Here is a 22,242-nt window from a genome sequence, read left to right as displayed (position 1 = left end):
CACTTAGCATCCTTGATATTGTAATAATTTCTCTTTACTTGTATAGACATCCCAGTGCTACTGTCTTTTCCTTGACAGTGACTCCTGCACTCATTGTCACTGGAACAGCTGTTCACTTGTCTCCTTTCAGAGTATGCTGTAGATTCAGGAGGTTACAAATGAATGCAGAAACCACGTGAATGGCACAGCAGAACAGCATTTCCTTAGCATATGACATAAGCCAGCTGGAGCCAAAACTTTACCAAAATAATAGAGGCATGTTTATTCAAAATGGGGATACATTTATTTGAAGAAAAAAATGTTCAGCTGCCTCCTCTGGTAGGAGGGTGTTCTTTTTTGGGAACTGTCAGGAACTAAAGAGAAGTTCTCTTTCCTCTCTTACAGTGCTTCAGCAATCAGAGGGAGCAGATTTAATAATTAAGCATGCTCAGAACGTTTCAAAGTGAGTTGACCTAATGAATTTCTAAACTTAACAACACCATGTCAGAATCAAGAGCTGGTTGTGCATTCTCCACTGTACAGTCTAGCACTGTAAATAAAGCACTGCTCTAATGCTAGTATTTTCCATAACAGGAGAAACTATTTTTGTTTAAACTCTTGTTCATGGTACCAACAATTTTCATAAAGAGCAGCCTTGCCTTGCTTTTCAAGGGTTTTAGTGGTAGAAGCACTAACTCATTTTTTAAGCTGTTCAAAACTCCTTCTTTAGAGACATTCCTCACAATAGACATTCATATTTTAAAGTAATGCATTGCATTGCCAGATCTGAAAGTATTTTGACAGAATGAGTAAATGTTACAATGTCAAAGTATTTTGACAGAATGAGGAAATATTATATTATCTTAACAGGAACAACCATAGTGGCGCAGAAATCACTTGCAGTAAAATTCAATTAATGGAGAAACCTGGAAGTAGAGTTTAGACATACTGTACCTTCCATCAAGTATTTAAGGATTAAGATACACAGAAATTGCATTGATCTTTCTTTTCCAGCAAATTTCAATTTTCATATGGAAATGTTGGCCATATCTCCTACATGTTCCACTCTACTTCATGAGTTGTCATGAGAACTCATGCTTCTGAGAATAAATGAAATATTGATATTAGCTACTAAATTATAACCCTGGGAGTGGTAACTATTGAAGTCCTACTTGCACCACAAGTCCACCTTTAGAAAGCAGAATGAAATTCTGAGGGAGTCTCTTCAAGTTTCCTTTTTTATTATTTAGCCTATGACTCTTTGGGCACTTCAATAACCATACATATGAATGCCACTTTGTAAAAAGGTTTTCTGTGATCCAGAAGTCACTTAGATCTTTCTGAAACAGCCATATTTTCTGAGATAATTTTGTAGTACAAACAGAAAGCTACTGGGAAGTGAAAACCAGGTTTAATTTTGTAACCATCTACTATGCAACTCTTAACTTGAGAACAGAATGTGTGCTGAGTAAACAGAGTCCTCTCAAAAGAAAAATAATAATATGTAGAAGAATTTTTCACCATTTAATGGAGAAAGAGTGAGTGAACCCATGAAAGCACACATGAGCACTCTTGCTTTAAAGAAAAAGGAGAGAATAAATCCCATCTGGAACAGGGAAAAAAGTTTCAAAAGACTCTTCAAAGTCTCTCAACTAATCCTGTGGGAGACTCAAGAAGAGGGAGATGAATCTGGGGAATAAAAAGGAGATCTTTAATTAAACTCCTCAAGCTCTGTGTGTGCATATGCATGTTACATATGTCTACTGCTAGAATGATTTGCACACTCCTTGATGGGTGTCGCTGTATTGCAACAACTGTTCAAGTTCCCTTCCAAAAGTAAGCTGAGACCCAAAAAACACAATGGAGAAATAGAGAGAGAGACAGACATTGAGTTGTAACAGCTGCTGGAGGTTCCAGCCTCTAGGCAGCCCATAAAGATTAGCTATATTGGAAGTCTGCCTTTGCTAACACCCTCACACAAGTACCAGTGCCAGAATTCCTCTGCTGGCAGGGAGTGCAACCGGCTATGGACCAGGGAATCTTAAAGCTCAGAATGTTCATACTGAAATGCTGCAATAGGAAGAATGCAGATGCAATATTCACTGACAGTGACTAAAAATAATTTTGGAAACATGCTTTCATGACCCTGATAATCTTTTTGTATTCTGGCTGACCTGTATTCTCATTAAGGTTTGAAAGAATAACATCGATTTAAAGTTTGAAGCATAAAATTATCTTTTTGTGTTGCATCAAGTGAAATAGTGTTTTGGTAGTTCTCTAAACAGAAAGTGATGGTGAAACCTGAAGAGCACTAAGCAATAGTATAGTAAATAATGTAGGAATGACCTAAAATGAAAATCCTTGATATTTCAGCAGTTCTGAATGCCTCAGAACCTTTTCAATTTCCTTAGTTTTAACAGCAAGTCTCACAATCTTTCCTGGAATTATGGGACATAATGTATGTTATATATATATTATATATATGTGTGTGTGTGTGTGTAGGTAAAAAAGTAGATATTAAAATGAAAGGACTGGAAAATGGCACACATTTGAGAAACCTAGAGAGAAACACCAGTATTTCCTTGCAATTGGGGGAAAAATAGTAATTAAGTAGAAACAGATTGTGGAGGAAAGGAACTCTTACCTCAGGAGACAATCTGCCCTACTTTCTTTTCTCGCATTTTGAAATCTATGAATCTTTTACTTGCTCTATCACTTTCCCGATTCCCTGCAGGCCAGAGCTGACAGCTAAGCCTCTGTTTCATCTTAAACTGTTCAAAGCATGTCAGAAAATTACTTGCCCTGCTGAGCCTGAAAGTAGCAGGAATCCACCTACTGGTTACCCCTAGACCAGGTGATCACTGTTGCTTGAGTGAAATCATAATGATAGTCCCAGAACAGTTGTCAGATTGTAACAATATATGGCCTTTGCAGCTGAAATCCAAAAACTGAATTGCCTTTTTTTTTTTTTTATTGTCTGTAGAGGTAATTATTTATGTGCTGAGCCACTCTGATATCAGCACAAAAAGATAGCTTTTCACCCTGTGTTATTACCAGCTGTTTTGTATATGGACAGGGTCAAGTAGTTGCACTGTCTGTACCTGTCAGCTCTGTTCATTCTGTGGGCTCTCTTCACTGTCTTTGAATACAACCTTTAAAAATCCTTTCTATTTTTATACCATTGTGCTTGAAGAATTAGCTTTAAAATACACTGTTGTCACTACACTTTGGCATGATAAAGTGCAAGGATAAGGTGAGTGTGGTCGTATTAATGTCTCCAAAAATAGCATTTCACTGGAATTTCTACAGTGATTTCATTTTGGTAGGTGTTAACTTGTGATAAAAAATTGATATATCTCAAACAGTTCTCTGTGATCAAGCAAAATGAAGCAGAATGGGAATTGCAGACTATTTATGCTCAGCCTGTATCATGAAATAATATGCTCATGTAGTGCATTTGATCTTCGAAGTTTTACTATCTGTATTGTCATCTGGAGCAGCATAAAAGTAAGTGGTATATGAGACTGTGAGGTTAAAATTCATCTGAATGCAGATGAACCTGCATTTTGCCATTCTTGGGAGGAAGCTATAACTGCATTCCTCACTGCTTTTAGCTCTTGTGAGATAATTGTTTCTTTCTTGATGACTGGGGAGGAAAGAACCACTAGGCACAGCTTCTTTTATTGTGACAGGTCATCTTTGGATTTTGTGCTGGTGAGAACATTTGCAGGGAATTTGTTGCTGATGTCCTGTTAACTAATAACAACCAGATTTGAAGGTAAAAGTTAGAGCACTTGTGAATCCATGAAGGTCTGTAAAACTGACCCAGAATGAGTCTTTCAATTCTTCCCTCTATTCTGAGTTAAGAGGTAGGATGTTTATTACCTTTAGTTCTGCGCATCAGAAATTTCCTGCTTATTTTTGCAGAGTGGAACATTTCCCAAAGTCTCTCCAAAAACACCTGGGATGTAATTTTGGATCTTTGTTTACCATATTGTCTTACCATAAACCCTTCAACCCTAGTCTTGTTAAGGAAACATTCTCTACAACAGTATCAGTGGTTTTATTTTTCTTAAAATTTGATTATGTTGTTGGTACACTTTGACTCATTATACTGTGCAAACAAAAGAAATGGTCCCCTCTCCAATTTATGCTGGTAGATCATGCAACAGTAGAGGTGCATTACCTTGAAATGTATACCTTGAAAAAGGAAACAAATGTCAGTTATATGGTCTTTTTCAACTATTTTAGGTGCATAGGATAGTAACACAAATTGTGTTACTTGCTGTATTGTCTTTCTTTGCTCTTATTTTGCTCACTCTTGGCTGGTTTAAATGCCAGCTCATTTGTGATTTTTGGGAATTTATGAGTGCCATGAATCCTTATCATGATGTCGTTGTAGGCTCTAGGGTATGTAAGGATACTGGGACTGAAAGACACTGGGTAGAAAGGCACTACTTCTTCCTAAATAGAGATTGCATTGCAGAAATTATAATCTGAAGATGTTTCAGAGGTGTGGTGAGAAACTGGGACAGAATTGCCTGTGATACAGAGGTTGTGTACTAATCACTGTTCAGTTATTTATGTTAGTTAAGTAACTTTCTCACGTACTGCTAAAACATTTAAAAAACCCAGAAAGGCAGTTGAGTCATTTTTGTTTCCTCCACAAAAACACTGTTTATAGAAGTAGTTCCAAAGTAATTTGTGGTCACTGATTATTACATCGTGGTGGGCCTTGGGTTGTGCTGAGGGCCATCATCTGAACATCTGCTGCAGGATAGCATCAACGATTTTTTGGATGATTTCTCAAATAGTACAGTATGGTTGCTAACAGTGGATAGGGAAAGAGAAACAGATTTTTCAAATGCAAACTACACAATATGAAAGCTTGGGATACCTAGGCACACATTTTTTGCAGTCACAGGTTTGTGACTGCAAAAAGGGACAATGATATCTTTACTTTACAAAGGCATAGGAAAACTATGTCAGTTTTCAGAGTATATTTGAATCAATACTGATGATATTGCTCTCCTTATTAGATGGATATATCTGCCAATGGGATGATGAAAGAAATCATGATGAATGAAGATGACAAGCTAAAAGAAATTAACTCCAGCAGATGCAAAATTCTGTACTATGCAATATAGCTTGTCCAGATTTGTGATAGCTGCTGTAATTGTTTCACTGCAGGAAGGGGTATCAGTGATGTGGCTAGCAAGACACAGTTTTCAACAAGTGTTTTTAATATACCTTGCTGAGCAGAAATGTAAAATAAAAATCTGTATTTTAAAATATTCATTTATTTTTCTTTCTTTCTTACAGCTTGTGGCCAATGCAATCCTTTTTGTCAGTGTAAATTTGTATGGGGTCTTTGTGAGGATTTTGACAGAAAGGGCTCAGAGGAAGGCATTCCTTCAGGCCAGGAACTGCATTGAGGACAGGCTGAGACTGGAGGATGAAAATGAAAAACAGGTCAGTTTCTAAGCCTTATTTATTTTTTTCTGTTTCTCCTGAGATGACTGTAGTTATGTGAACCACAGGTTGGGACATTGTTGCCAAATGTGTGCTAGGGCATGTGTGCATTTCCATTGCATAGGAAGTGCTGCCTTCCCCCGTCTGCTTCAGGTCTTCCTCCCCAGAAGATGCACACTCTTCACTCTTCATCTGCAGAGCTCAGAGAAGGTACAGGCTGACTCCACAGCTTCTGTCAGCTCCAGTGCCAGAGGGGATCTATTTAAGGGCTGAGTCAAAGCCAACGTACTTTTGTAATATAAGATTGTGGTTATTTATCTGTACAGATGTTTTTGGGTGGGTGTCAGATGCACTGTAAATACTTTGCTTCTTGCTGAGTGTTCTATAACCTGTTTGCCTTCATGACACCGATAAAAAAAGTCCATATTTTGGGCACAAGGAGCTCTATTGGTAACTGAATAAGTACAATTGATAACAAGAATGGATATATTATATTTTTGGGCAACTAATAATAAGAATAACTGTAATAGCAGTGAGTATTTCTTTTCAAAAATGACCTGAGTTATTTGATAGTTTATTTCATACAATTTTATCAGTCAGCCTTCCAAACAATAGACAAAGAAAATGCTTTATTATGGACCTTGCTATTGTTACTCACAGATCTTGATGCCGTTTAGGTTTTCCCTTTTTTTTTTTTTTCCCTTTTATGTTCTCTGTACTCTTCACACATAAATTTGTAACTATGTCACCTATTGTATTAGTAGCTAGTTTTCCCAGTAATTTTCTATGGCCTTTCCCTAAGCAGAAAGACAAAACAAATTCCAGAGCTCCAAGCCCTGGGGGGTACAAGGCTCCATACTATCTTGGTTCTTCCTGGGAACCAAGGCTCAGAACAACTCTCTGAGATACATCTCATGGACAAAGTACAACTAGTGCTGAAGGGGGGCTCCAGAGAAGGGGCTTGGCCTGGGAGGGGAATTGCATCACCACCTGTCCTCCTAATTGGTGTTCTTTATCCATTATACTGACCTATAAAAATGTACTCACCCCTGGGAGAGGGTGGGTGGGCTTTTGTGGACATCTTTCCATAACTGACTCTGAAGGCCTTCAAATAAAGATCCCCTTTTATATTATCTCCTTACTAAAATTATCTCAAGTTTCACTTCCAGGTTGGGAAAAAGACAACAATCTTTGTCTTTTATAGCTTAAACCTGCCATAGCTTAAACCTGCTATGATCTGTTGGTGTGTAAGGTTTGGACTAGCTTTTTCTTTCTGTATAGGTGATAACAGAGAGTGACACTGTGACCTCTGTGGCATGGTGATTACTTCCACCAAACAAGATTGCAGGGTCCTCAAAGCTTGTGTACCTCACACAATTTTACTGCCTCTCATTTGAAATTTCTTTAGCAGGTCTATTCCTATGTGTGGAGAAAAACAGGTCCAAAAGTACTTTCTGTTATGATTTAAGTGACTATGTGGTTTGTGAGCTGAACATACTCTGTATTAGTAGATATTTCTTTGAACACTGAATGTCTTTGCTGGCTGTGTAAAAATGGCATTAGAATCAAAACCTTTAGATTTAATTCTGGTCTTTTGTAATCCAAAGCTGCAGATTTTTTAAAGGCATAAATGTGTCATAAGTGAATTTCCATGGGATTTAAACAAGCCTGCCATTTCTGTCTTTGAAAACCTACTTCTGGGATCCAACATGAAAACAAAATTGATTTTTTGTGTTTCTCTTGTTAACACATTAGCAATCTGTCTTATTTTATATATTATACATGCATACAGAAACACAAAAAATGCAATAACATTACACATAAATGCCATTATTGTTGATAGTGTACCTAGATAATTCTGCAAATGTTTTTCCAATGCAGTCTACAGGTCAGGGAAGAGAATAAACATTTCTCTAACACTTGTGAAATTGATTTTATGCATTACATCGTAAAACTCAGTGCAGTTGTGAAATATGCTAACTAGCTGCCACAAGTACCACCAAAATACTTTCTGTGGCAGTTCTCACACTATATTAGCACAGCTCTAGAACCAGAGTGAGAATTAAGACACGATTACAGGCTACAAAATTATTCTGCAGTTGTTGTGGCATAACATACTCTGAGTTTCCAGCTGGCAGCACTCAAGAGTGTTTTGAGAGGAGAAGAAATGCTGCTGACCTACTTCAATTTTTGTGATCAGTTCTGTGTTTTTGTTCTCTGAAGTATCAACATTACATGTTAAAAAGGACTGAATGTTTTCATCAGATTTTCTTGTCTCATCCAAATGCTCTGCCCTAGAAAACATAGCCCTTTAACACTGAGAATTGTAACCCAAAATGGTAAAATTATTCCCTGATATTTCTGTGCAAGTCTCTTACTGGAAAGGAAAGAACATGGTCTTGACTTTTGAACAGACACAGCTTTCTGGAGTTAAAGTGTTGACTGTGTGGGATAGACAACACAGATGAAACTGTGAGCGAGATTTCTTCCTCTGTGCCCTACTTACAGTGAGTTATCCTCATGGGAAGTATTTGTAGTAATAGCCCCACAGGATCATTTTGAGAAAACTATTTTTGTGAGCAAGAGTAAATATCTCGTGTTGGCGCATTTTTGGATTCATGCAAACAGCCTTGAAAGTGTTGCTGGGGAGAAAGGGAGCAGACAGATTCTGTTTATTTTAGAATTCAGTGTAATGCTCACCCTGTTATCTATTATCTGTGATCACAATGAGTAACTGGCCTCCATGGCAGCATCATGCATTTGTTGCATTGCTGAATGTTAGATTGCAATTCCACCAGAAGCAAAGGCCAAGAACCAAGTTTTTAGATAACGAACGAATAGTTACAATCATCTACTTGGAATAAACTTTTTCTCTTGTTATCTATAAATCTCAGCAGCAAGCCATCCTCTGAAGAGCAAACAGCTAAGAATAATTGTTGTGAGGTGGGTCCCTTGCCCTAAAATTCTTTTTTTTCTGTTCATGCTCAGTAAGAGCATGTGAGCACTTTTCCTCATTCCCACTGCACCATCTCCCTGTGTCCTCTTCCTAAATTCCAGATCATCCTTTGCCTGTCCAGAAAAAAAAGCATTGTCACCTAGCTCCCTGAAGGACTCCTGGTTTTAGGACATCCCAGCTGTTCTTCCAGCAGTAGTTCACCCCTTCCCAAGGAAGGAAGAAAGGAGCAAGCAGGGATGGGGAATGGGGGATGTACTCAACACAGAAAAAGGAGGAGTCTGCTGTTGGTGGAACTGATTGGCATCTGACTAAAAGGGGATATAAGGAAGATGTGGCTCACTGTGTATTAATTGCAGGTGTAGTAGCTCCTGAAGTGGAGCTGTGTTCCAAGGAAGAGATACGATTGTTCTTCTGAATCCATCTTAATATGAGAAGTGACTGGACCACTGTCTTTAAAGACCTGCAGACAATTATTTTCCAAGCGTCTCTTTTAGCATCTTTATAGTTTTGCCATCCCCACAGCTTCGTGGTCATCACTCTAACTTGGTACTAATTAATATTCTAAGTATGCACTATGTGAAACAACTGCCTTTTATTTGTCATAGACTTGTTGTCTGATGAATTGATTTTGTGCTTTCCAGATCTTGTTTTGTGACATTGGTTATCATCCTACAGTAACCTCTTCCATGACACTCACAACACTGCAGAATTTCGTAACCCTGCTCCTCTCTCTTTCCAAGGTGAAGACCAGTTGTCTCTTTGGTCTTCTGATATATGGAAGCTACATCCTAGCCCAGTCTTACCAACCTTGTAATGAATCTTAATCACATTCCCTCTTTTTCTTGCCCTGCCAATAAGAATGTTTTTATGCGTATTCATGCACTAAATTTGGGCACAAAACACATAATTTTCCTTGGTGAAATTCACTTGTAGCACAGGTTGATATGAAAGGTGCCTGTTGCTTTCATATAAGGAAGACCAGGAAAACATTTGACTTCATGCGAGCCTTCAAAGCCCACAAAACTACCTTAAATGTCTTCACAAATTATTTAATTTCATAAGTACATGCAAGTATGTTTGCACAATAAAGCCTTCTTTCAAGCCATTTGCTTAAATCTTTCCTTCCCTCCTAAATGTTACTTTTGTACTTCTTCACAATAAGAATTGACAGTGGAAAACAAACTGGAAAATAGCAAATTATCCAGAATGGGTGAATTACTATCTTAAAAAGTAATTCTGAAATCAAATCTAGTTTTTCAAACCTTTGTGACTGGAGAAATGTATTTATTGGTGGCACCAGTCTTTCAAGAAATAGTTGTGTACTTCTCTACAATGCATGACATTTTAATCTATTTAATATAAGAAACTGAAAGAAACACTTAAAAATTACTGGGAATTAGGAAGCCTGGGGCTGAGACAGCCAGCTGTGTGTCTAGCTTCAGGACCACATGACTGCCACTCCAGCTAAACTAACCAGATTTGCTGAAGTATGGTTCAACACCATGGTACTGCAGTAATGCTGGTTCTGGGAGACAGACTGGAACTTTGGAGATGGTCTGCAGTTCCTCCATACATGTTCACCAGATAATTTTTCTAGCTAAATTTTCCTTCTGCAGTGCTGAATTGTGTGTGCAAATATCTGCATGCATAAGTGTCTGCATTCCAAGTGTCTTCTGCAATTTAGGGCAGTGTCCTTAATGTTGCATGTAGTAACTGGGTCACCACTGAGTCAGAGGTTTGATTAATAACTATTCATAGTAATGGAAAAGGTGTCAACAAAAGATGCCATGACTCTCACTGCGCAATACTTTGAACTACAGCTTAGGGTGTCTTGCTTTCAAATTCTCTGCTGCATTCCCCTTTAAAACAATTTGATCTAGACATTTTGCATTTTGGATGTCTGCATTGCCTCCTGTATATTTGAGTAAAAAGATGACTCCTACAGAAACCCTCCAGTGGTTTTGTCTGTTGTGTTTAATTTCAAGCCCTTATGAAGAAAGGGAAAAATTACATTAACTTTGAATAAAGCAAATCATGTTGGATTTTGTTTTGGTAGTGGATAACAGTTTGCTGAGGTTTTTAGCTTTTTAATTGAGCAACCAAACTAAGGAATTAGTTATTTGCACAGCCCAAGGCAGAAGTAATTTCTAGAGTGCCTGACAACACACTTATCAGGTTCTCCTCATGTTTCCCATACTTTTTATTCTCAGAATATTGCATCTTTTTTTTCAGTGCAGAAGAATATATGAAATTTATCATTAATACAGGCCTTGTTTCCATAACCATTCATACTGGCAGAATGCATCAGCAAATTGCCCTGCAGCAAAAATCTCACATGGATTGTGCGTGGATGCAAAACCATATCCTTGTCAAATTATCTAGTCTGCAGCAGGGGAGTGATACTGATTTTGCACAAAGGGCAAGGTATGTGGTGATACTTGGTCCTCTGCAAAAGCTAGCCAATGTGATCTTTGAAAAACATGGGTGGACTAATTTTAGCTAGCAGGGTGAGCCTGTACAACATCACCACTATGTTCTATGTTACAGGACAGCTAAAAATTGTATCTATTCCATCATCAAATTACATTCTTACACAGGAAATCCTGTCTTCAAATATCTATATGTTTTTTACTAGGATGGGGCAAAACAGGAAATAGGGAGTGTTGCAATTTCAGGCTGTCAGTTTGAGCTACTGGGCTTCAGGCTCCCTCAAGCAGGCTGACCACCAGTGTTTCTTAGCCAAATCAGAGACTAGAAATTGTCTTGGTGTCTGATTCGTTTGCCTCATTTGGCTGCTTAGATCCTTACACAGAAAAAAAATGCATGGCATCTCTGGTCCATGTTCCACCTTTCTCAGGTAAGAATGGAGGCACATCTCTCTCCCACACAGCAGTAATTGCCCAGAAACTTTCTACTGACCAGCACCTGTTAGTCTCCAGTCCTGCAATAATCTTACATGTGTCTATCCTTCACAGAGCAAATAATAAAACTGAGGGCTACTCAGATGAAATAGATGAAGGCTTTAGCTTCAACCTGAAGTCATTAGGAGTTGCTTGTAACCTCCTGCAAGGAAAAGTATAGCAAACAAATAAATGTGGTTTGATTTTACAGATCTATTGCGCCTCTTGGTTTGCAGAATGAACATTTTATCTGAATCAAGTTAGTGCAAGAAGCTACACTGCTTGTCAGACCACCAGGACTCCTCTTTCCTGACTTTGGCCAAGTGAGGCTTGTAGTCTAACCCTTTAACCTACAGGCAGTAATCCCTAATAGTAACAGGCACATCCAAGGGTAGATCAGCCCTTCCATCCCGAGCTCTTTGTTAAACACAAGATGAGGTTTTTCTTTGGGAGTGGTTACAAGAGGACACCTAATTTAGGGCTGCACAGCTGAAGGATAAGAGAGAGATGCACCTTGCTACTAGACTTGCAATTCCAAAGTTGAACATAAATAACAAAATGGGTAACATACAATAAAAACACACAATTGTAAATCATATAATGTTCATATATTTTAGTTGCCTTGCAATTTTATTATTCTAGCTGCATGCCTTTATTTTACAAAATAAAACTTAGGAGAAGTCTAGAAAAACATTTTAAAAAACCACACATAAGAACAGAGTAGGTCATTACTATAACTATTTGGTTGAACTTTATTTCATCCCCTGAAAATTTTCTGATGTCAGTAAATGTTGTGGCTTAATCCCAAGCACCACTAAGCAGCACATAGCTCCTTCCTTCCTCTCTCACTCCATGGTGGGATGGGGGAGAGAATAGAAAGAACAAAGGTGAGAAAGTTCATGGGTTGAGATAAAGACACTTTAATGGCTAAAGCAAAAGCTGTGCATGCAAGCAAAACAAAACAAGAAATTAAGTAACTGCTTCCCATTGGCAGGTTGGTGTTCAGCCATTCTTGGGAAAGCAGAGTTTCATCACATGTAGTGGTCGCTAGAGAAGACAAATTCCATGACTCTGAATACCATCATCCCCCTTCCTCTTTTTTTCTACCAGAATATATGCTGAGCATGACACCATATGTTATGGAAAATCTCTTTGGTTAGTTGGGGTCAGGTGTCCTGGCTCTGTCCCCACCCAGATTCTTGTGCATATAAAGCCTCCTCATTGGCAGGATGATGTGAGAGGCAGAAAATCCCTTGGCTCTGAGTAAACTCTGATCAGCAATAACTGAAGCATCCCTGTGTTATCAACACTGTTTTCAGCACAAATCCAAAACACAGCACCCTACTAGTCACTGTGAAGAAAATGAACTCTATTAATTCTGTGTAAAAAGAAAGCAAATTAAATATGCAAACTAAATTGGTTATCAGCAATTCCATTTTATGTCACAAGACATCAAAAATGTATAGATTTATAATTTAAATATCTCTTTATAAAGATTTATTATAGATTTATAAAGCTAAAAAGAGGGTGCATTAATTTTGTTTTCACATATAGTCACTCGTGCTCAGGCTAAGCAGGAAGATGTCTTGGACTGCCAAGTCCAGTCATGCCACCCATGTTAAGCTCTTATATGTAATATATGCTGGCTTACTTTGAGTAGAGTAGGTAAATTTTTGGGTGGGACTATTGACCTGCTAGAGAATAGGAAGGATCTGCAGGGGGATCTGGACAGGCTGCATTGATGGATTAAAGTTCAACAAGGCCAAGTGCCAGGACCTGCCCTTGCAGTGCTAACAGACTTGGGAGAGAGTGGTTGAAAAGCTGCCTGGTGAAAAAGACCCAGGCTTGTTGGTCATCAGCTGAACATGACCCAGATTGTGCCCAGGAGGCCAAACACAGCAGTGGCATTCTGGCCTCTATCAGCAAAAGTGTGGCCAGCAGGGCTGGGGAAGTGATTGTCCCCAGGTACTCGGCACTGGTCAGGCCACATTTTGAATTCTGGGTTCTGTTTTGGGCTCCTCACTAAAAGAAGCATTGAGGGGCTGGAGCGTGTCCTGAGAAGGGCAGTGGAGCTGGGGAAGGGTCTGGAGAGTAAGTCCTGTGAGGAGGTGATGAGACAGGTGGGGTTGTTTAGCTTGGAGAAAAGGAGGCTTGGGAGGATCTTATTGATCCCTACAACTGCATGAAAGGAGGTTGTGGCCAGGTGGGAGTCCATCTCTTCTCCCTGGTAACAAGTGACCAGAGGACATGGCCTCAAACTCCACAAAGGAAGGTTCAAGTTGGACCTTAGGAAGAATTTAGTCATGGAAAGGGCTGTCAAGCATAGGAATGGGCTGCCCATGGAGGTGGTGGAGTCTCCATCACTGGATGTGTTCAAACAAACCAGCTGTATGTGGCACTCAATGCCATGGTCTTGTTGACAAGGGGGTGTCTGGCCAGAGGTTGGACTTGATGATCTCAGAGACTTTTTCCAATCTATCTGCAATAAACTGATAACTTAAAAATTGGGGGTTATATAATTCTAAACCTGTTAATACTTTGGCTGTTAGGAGTTTTGGAATAAATAATGGAAAATTTATAATATGTTCTCTTTTAAGCAACTGTCAATCAAATGTGCTAGTTCCTTTCTCACAGGAACTTTTTAGGCTAGCTCTTAGCTGTACTTAGCCAAAGTAGAACTGGACTCTGAATTTTTCAGTTTATTTTTCCTACTTGCATTATGTTGCTTCAATTAGAGAGAACGAAGGAGGAGAGGTGAACAGGCTCACACAAAAAACCTGTCCTTATTAGATGTCTAAAGACACACAACCATACAGTTTTAAGCAGATAACTGTTTTCAGCAGATAACATCATGGGTGACAGTTGCCAATTAGGCATAATTAGGCACACTGGCTATAGTGCATCAGATTCTGAAGTTCAATTGTAAGACAGATAATTCAAAAGAGTTCCTTAGAGTAGATTTCAAAATTTAGAGTAATATCTATGACAGAAGTGCAGTGTGAACACTAACACAATGTTGTTAGACATTTTAGTAGGATGCCACATTGTGAAGTAAAGCAACCTCAATAGTGAATACTGATTTTCTTCCCTCAGCAGCAGGAATTCATAGAAAGCTTTAAAATGTCATTAGAAAAGTCCTCTTACATGTATTTTTATTGTTGTTCACAAAATTGTTTTCACTTCTAGAACAGTGTTGACCATAATAAAAAATTTATCTAACATGTTACACAAATTTGACAATTTTCCTGTGCCAGTCTTCAAACACAGGGTGGTTCCACCATAGACCATAAACTGTTTTGACACCTAGGTGTTTCATGTCACAGCAGCTGGCCCTGCCACATGTGCAGTTTGCCAAATGATATGTTACCACTTAAGCCCAGATTATCTCCTTGAACAGAATACTGAGCTGGGCACTTTACTTTCATTCCAATATATGAAAAAGTTCATGCTGCTGGCACGCGTGTTCTTATGGATGTTTTGCCTGTTTCCTTTGGCCAACTGTCTGTGGAGGAAAAGAGCTAGACTACAGCCCATTAACTGGCAAAAGAAATACATTCTAAGGTAGTATTTTTGTCAGGTTGGCAATTCTAAATTAACTTCTGTCTGTCATGTGATTTAAATTCTTTCCAAGGTTTCTGTTCACCATTACCTCTTCATTACAAACTTATTTCATTTGGAGTTTAGCTCCCCTTCGTTCACATTTCATTAGGAATTTCCCAGTTTGACAAGGAAATAATGAACTAAATCTGAGTCCCACTTGCTATTTTAAGTGGGTGAATACACTCTTTGCTTCCTTAGCATATTACTGATTGGTCCTTGTTCTTCTACACTGGAAGGCAATGAGATTTTCTCCTATGGGTTAGGCTTGCTTCCCTGCTCTGTAGAAGGACAAAATGAGGCAAAGGACAAAAGCTTTTAGGTTTTTCTAATCTAAATTAGAATAACATCTAGATTTTTCAAAGCAAACCATATTTATATCTTAGGGTTTGGAGATTCAGATATCTGTTCCATTTTACTGTTTTATGCTATGATTTTATTTCCTATTGCTATAGCAAAGGCATTTACAGTCTTTGAAAAAGGAAATACTGACTGCTTGCCACTGAATATGTCTTTCTAAGATTCTAAAATTATTTTAATTGACTTCAGGTTCCTGGGGTTTATTTCATTCCTTAGTTTGCTCACACCCACTAGTGGGCTCAGTATCTATCAGTAGCAATCAAAAAGCTTACCTCTACTGAAGATTTCATGCTTTTTCTGCCCCCAGCAGAGATCTGTACTAAAAAAGAACATGTGCTGATTCTGAGTTGCTGCCCTAACTCTAAATAAAAGTGTGTGATGCTTTATCAGACAGCAGCAGTGGTGTGAAGCATTGGTACTTGCACAGCACTGTGTCCTCAAAGTTCCACTAATTCTGGACTCTCAGCTATAGATTGTGTTGACTCCAGCAGCAAGAACAGAAGACTGAAGGTGTTAGTGTCCTTTTTCCTGCTGCTTTCCTATGTTGGCTCCATTTCTCAACCAGGTGCCAGAGGAGACCACAGAGACTGGCCACATATCTATGTAGAGCAGGTAGAAATATGTGGGTTTTGGAGAAGGAGTGTAGGGAAGGAGAATGCCATAACCCATGTGTCGCAGTAGAGACCCACAAGTCATCCACTATAGCCAATCTTTAGTCTTCACAGCTCATAGTTATATCATTTTCTAAAGGCATTGTGTTTCATTCTAACTGGTCAGTTACTTATGGCAATTCAGTTTATTGGTTAGTTGTTGCTAGTGTATGTGTCTGTCAAAGCTTTCCTCTTTAATGGTGTTTACATTCTTTTTTCGAGGGTGCAGAATCATTCTCACAGTTGGAAGACTCTATTTTTACAGGTGCATATTCCTTTCTCACAGGAACTTGTTAGGCTAGCTGTTAGCTGTACTTTGCCAAAGGAGAAGGCCCAAGCCATGATTTTACAAAGGTAACAAGGTTCTTATTTTATAAGGCTTTACCTATATGCAACACTCATGGGATGGAGGAAAATCAGAGGATGACACAGTCCCAGAACCAACTTGAGCTGTTACATGTAACACGTTCTTCAAGAAAAATTCCACTAGTTGAGGGTTGGAGCATTAATGAGGGCAAAAGAGGGGGATGTGTCCGTCTTGCCAAAGGCTGAGCTCTCTGACATTCCCTTCCTGCGGAATACATCCTTGCCTAATCAAGATATTCAATGTTACATTGGTGGAACAAACCAGACACGGCTGTGGAATGGAAAGGTGTGCTGTTGGAACTGTAGATGAAACTTAGTACACCGTGGGTAAACCAGTAAAAATCTGTCTGCTCTTCCATTTACTGTGGAAGGGGTAGCACTGGTAAAGTTGATGCTGTTTGTGAGTCCCTCTGCCTAACATTTTGGAAGAAGAAATACAATAACAGGATTGTTGTCCCAGTCCTGTTCATGATGGAACACTGGACAGTGTGTGTCACTTAAGCCTTTAGAGAGCCTGAGCTCACAGATGTCCCATCTGCAGGAATTGCATTCGTACTTCTGTGTTCCCTCTGATCATGACATTAGCAGATGATTAGTTCTCTTTGTGATAATTTTTAAGACCTCTCTTTATTTCAATCAGAAAATACTTTCAATGAATAAATTATAATTTTTGAATTTGTGTTTTAAGTGTGCCCTTTTTGTTTTTAACTTATATACCCAAACTACCTGTGCATACAGTCAGTGCTACCATGAAGGGACTTTTCACTAGACGATGAAAACCAGTCTTCTTGACTCTGCAGGACAAGGGGCAAAATGTTTTCTTTCCACATAGGAAGATTTAGAAAAGTATGTTCAGTCGCTCTTCTGTGACACACAAAGTTTCATCTTCATTGACATACCCTAAAGAACCTACTAATTAAAATCCTACTGAAGCATGATTGAAACAAAAATATTTGTTAAGCTAACGGTGCTGGAGTTGAGAAATACCTGTCCCTGGCAGTGTACTGCAGAAATGCTTTTCCTTCCTTCCTTCCTGCCAAGCATAAGGAAGCTTTCAAGTTATCTGCTCTAGAGAATGTTCTGATTATATCTGTATGGCTACTTGCCTGCACTAAAGTGAGGCAAATAAATATGCCTTAACCATAAAGGCACTATTTTGTCCCTCTCTCTCAAGTTCTCTTCCAGTAGGAAGAGTTCTATTAACTGAAATGAGTAAATTCTTTTTCCTGTGAAGTTTCTATAATAGTTTTGTGGACACATTGATTATTGACAATGATTCTTCAGAGGGAGTAAATATTAAAGATAAAAGGTGAAAGTAAAAAAACAAACAGTAATTTGGATACTACATTCATTGTCAGTTTGTATCTGGTATCCACTGTTAGCTAGCCTTTCTGATTATTAATCTCTATTGATGTATTTCTAGAGCACTCTGATTTAATAGATATGAGAATAACTAGGAAGACAGCTTGTGCTTTTTATGCTTTCAGTTTTCTTGTTTATTCTCATAACCTTTCTCAGCTCCTGTTCCTATTTGAACAAGATTTGTGGAGCTGATCTCAACTTAGCCTACTATTAATCTTCTAGTCTTTTCAGGAATCACGCTTGCCTTTTTAGGATAGTGTCATATACATATTCTTTGATCAGGGAGTATTTGGGTTCTTTACATGCAGAGGTTTCCAACTTATAGTTACAATCCAGTTTTAAAATTATTAGAAATGCTTCTGCCTGAATTAAGGTACAAACAAGACCATATGTCAAAGTAAATAGTATGGATTGGATTTGATAGCAAATATGAGAAAGAGAGACAGAGAGAGAGAGAGAGAGAAAGGAAGAGAAAGAAATATAAAAGAGGTAGGGGGACAGAAAGAGAGTAACAGAGAGAGAATAAAGAAAATACCACCACTCTCTGGACCCCACAGTCATCCTACTAATCCTCTTCAGCTAGTCTTCTTGGTGGTGAAGGTCCCCCTGAAAAGCACAGAGTCTGATGAATTAAGCTGTGCTCAGTCCAGGTGGGAATGCCCAGGTACCTCCCCTCGGTGGGGGCAGTTTGATGCAGTCTCTTGCAGCAGACTCTGCATCTTTTGCATCACTTTGCATCACGTGCAGTCCTGTTCTGCAAGGTCCCAGGAACAAGTCTGGTGGGGGGGGGGAGGTTGTCTTTGATGGATTGTGACACCCCTCAGTTGCCCCTAACGTGAATGTCCTGTGGATGTGGCCTGTGGGGTTGGGGGTTTCACAGCTGGGCCGATTGACGTAAGGGAGAATGGGTGTTCAGTGCCTTCTGATCAGAGGTTATGCCATGCACCTCTTCCCCCACCCTCAGCTGCAGGAGGAGTCTATATAAACCTCTGTGGGCTGTGGTCTCCTCCACCCCAAACTGAGAGAAATGATTCTCAGTGCAGCTGCTGGGTTTGGCTTTCTTGTGGATGCATTCTTCTCCCTCAGCTTGAGATGATTGAACAGTTGTGTCCCATTTATCTTATCTGGGCAGCTTAACTCACAGTCCAAAGTTCCAGTCAGGCATCTTCAAGGAGGGGTGGGCTTCTGTGGTTCTAGCTTCTTTACACAGTTTTTGCTGTAATGGGTAAAACTTCTTCATGGCAATGAAGAAGTTAAGGCATTAAGAAGTTAAGTTTAAGGCATGAACCACTTGAATCCCTGTCACTTATTTAGCTGATGTGTTTTTCTGGATGGTACCTACCAAGTACAATGTGCTACTGAGTTTTTCTCATTCTTGCCAAGCTACTTCTTGAATGCTGTCTTGTAGACCTTATGCATCCAAGCAGTTTTATGTTTTCCTTATGCCCACTCTCCAACCCAATGTTTCTGCACTCCATGCAGCCCACTGCCTTCTGTTTTAGCCAAGACTTCATGTCCTCCTAATTCTTTCTCAAGGCCTTACATCTCTATTGGGACTACCAACGTTCCATGTGGAAACTAGCAATGCCTCATGAAACACTATTGTGCTGATGAATCCTTCCTTTCCTTTATTTAAACAAGAATAATCACTTAACTACAGAAAGATGTCAGGTTGGTCTGGAATAGGTGTATTCAGACTGAATGCATCGTGCAGTTCATGTTAGCCATTCTCTTACTACCCAAAATCTTTGCATTAGGTATCTGGTCTTTTAGGGACGGTCTTTCATGATTACGGTGTAGGAATGATTTGCTGATAAACAGAATTTTCCAAGAAATCTCAGGACTGCTCTGAAACATTGCCACCTTGTGGCGTCTGGAAGACGTCACCGTCTTGCTATTTCCTGGACTTAGGGGGAAGAAAGAGCATAGCACAGCTGAATTTCCAATAATTCACTAATGAAATCTGCTGTCTTTGTTTTCCAGCTGACAAAAAGTATAAATGAATCCTAATAGTTGTACACAAAATTTTCCTCCATTCATTATATTAAGCTTCTTTTCACTCATTTTTTTTTCTTTATTTTTCCTTAGAGGGAATTAAAATGGCTGTGAAGTGTAATGTAAGGGTGACAGAGATTGTGAACTCACTAAGATGTCGCTTTTAAAATTATATCAAATTGAGCATAGTATCCTGGTAATATTAGGTAGCAGGCAGTAATATTTAGGATGTACTTTGGAGTCCCTGCTGACTAACTAGAAACTGAATTTCAAAATTATGTAGATGAGTTGACTCTGAAATAGTCTCATTAATGTTTTACATGCATGTCTGAAGCTTGTCTTCTCAGGGGAAAAAATTTGTTTTAAAATATGGTGGCACTTTTCTCTTAAGTATAGCAATAACAAAATAAGATCTGTGATAGACTGCAAAAATTGTTGGGCTAGATTTTATGTTCCATATTAGAAAAGAATTTTGTAGAGTAAATGATCAAAATTTCTTTTCTTTTTTGAGCAACTTTTCCTATTTGTCATCATTGTTGGACTGTTACTATAGAAAACAAAAATATTCATGTTTTATCTGCCAAGAAAGAAATATGTCAAACCTGGTGTTGTCACGTTAATTTTTTTTACTTTCTTCCTTCCTAAAGTTGCTATGAAAATGCTAAAAAAGAGGTAACACAGGCATGAAGATAATGGATAATGTAGTTCAGTGCTAGGGAGGGTGAAAAAGGACCAGGATCTGGAGTGCTGTGCAGACTTACTGCTTTCCTCAGCATGAAATTGGGAACCTCCAAGTCCCATTTAGAGCTAGTTCCACAAGACAGAGCTCTCTGCCATCCTGTGGGGCTCAGACTCCCTGAGGGGTGAAGGCAGTGCCAGCATGCTGGCTGGAAGGAGCAGTTCAGGAGGAATTTAATGAAGCTGGCTGAAAGAGATGGAGCTCTATCCATTACAGCTCTGCTCTCATGGGATCAAAAAACATGCAAAGCAATACAGTTTTCTACATGGCCCTTCCAGACTGTAACTGCATTCTCAAAATGAATTCCAGCAGATGTGCATATACAGTAGGATGAGAGCAATGAGATTCAAGGAACCAGAGAAACACAAGAGCCTGCAGCTCTGAGGCAATGCTGCAGTTCCCTTGGTTGCTTCTCTCAGCTTGGTTGCTTATCTCAGAAAAAAATGACAGCTGTTTCCTTTGATAAAGTAGTCTGCTCTGACTATAGATAGTATTTCCATTTTGTTTTCTTTATATCTCACATGATAAACAGGAATACAACTTAGCATGGGAAAGCACAGCAAGTTTTTTGATAGAAATTTTTGAGAATTCTGGCTAGAAACATTTAGGATATTAATGTGCTTTTGAGCCTCCTTTTCTGATGAAGGGTGTATGGATTCATTTACAGCTTGCTGAAAGAATTTGAAAATGTATCAGAGTCATTTCCCATACCGATGTCAAAACAAGTCATTTTGTACAATAGGAATAACTACATAATATTTGGACAACTGCATGGAATGATTCTAAATCAAGGCAAAAAATTTAAAGGACTTTGAGTAACTTTTAAGTGTTTGGAATGGGAAGTAAAATGAGAAAAGAGTATGATTTTCAAAATGGGAGGAGGACAGACATCTTCTTTTGGAGGCAGGCAAGAGAGATGTATTAGGAATATGCAGTGGGAACTCCCATAAAAGCAGACCTGGGAGAGCAGAGCCAGGATGCTTGTGGGAGAGGCATTATCCAGGGCAGGGATGGGGATAGAAGAGGGAATTATGATGAGAAGCCTCCAAACTGGAGAAAGGTGAAGAGACTGTTGGGGCAGAATAGAGCATGCAGATGATGGGGGGGTTTTCTTCAATAGTCTCTGCTTGCTTCTTTCCTCTCCGTTCTCAGAAATGAGAAATCACACTCTCCTAGAGAGTGCTGAGCCTTGAGCTCCTCCTCTGTTGTAGAAGACCCACTAGTGTGTGATGAGATAGCAAGATGGCTTCAGGGCTCCCTGGGAGGCTTCAGGCACCTGCCTCTCTTGGTCCTGTGTACCAAGGGACACACCTTGATACATGGTGGTCAAAGCACAACTCTGGACATCATCAAGCCCAACCATTCCTTCAAAGCAGGTCTTCCACAGTGACACCAGGTCTGTTCAACTGTGGCTTTGTCTACTCATGTCTTAAATAATTATTATTAAAGTATTTTCTTGGGTCCAACCCAAAAAGAAAGTTGCAGTCCAGGGTTATGTACTTGTAAATAGGGTTGAGGATGTTCCAAGCAGTAACATAGGGGTTTTTTGTCCATTAACAATGGGAAACACTTTTTTCTTATCCATTTCTCTGCCTTGGCATATTTTCATTCTTTGTCACATGCATAATGGTACTAGTTGTTGAACAGGGCCAAGGTAACACTGAGCAATTCCTAATTCATTTGGTATGCGCATTTTGACTTGCCTTGGAGTCAAAATGAATGTTTGTTCCTCCTCTGTTTTCTAGTGATGCTCCATTGCTGGAGAGAGAAATTTGAATGTTTTTCTAAATTGACTATCCTTTTCAAAAATAGCTGTCTTTATTAGTAAAGCAGTAATCATTATTAATCAGGATGATACCATTGGCA

The 22,242-nt window shown here is 39.1% G+C and overlaps 1 protein-coding gene across 1 annotated transcript in view; it reads left to right on the top strand.

Moving 5' to 3' along the window:
• Nucleotides 1-22,242, top strand: part of ADCY1 (adenylate cyclase 1) — a 144,791-nt gene that overhangs the window by 38,145 nt on the left and 84,404 nt on the right. The window contains exon 2 of the mRNA XM_009093871.4: nt 5,302-5,451. Coding sequence (XP_009092119.1) covers nt 5,302-5,451 — 150 coding nt within the window. The remainder of the gene's footprint in view (nt 1-5,301; nt 5,452-22,242) is intronic.

This window comes from Serinus canaria, chromosome 2 (genome assembly GCF_022539315.1).
Source record: "Serinus canaria isolate serCan28SL12 chromosome 2, serCan2020, whole genome shotgun sequence".
In the NCBI taxonomy this organism is placed as follows: Eukaryota; Metazoa; Chordata; class Aves; order Passeriformes; family Fringillidae; genus Serinus; species Serinus canaria.
Note: the sequence above shows the minus strand (reverse complement) of the source record. Positions and strands in the feature narration are given on the sequence as shown.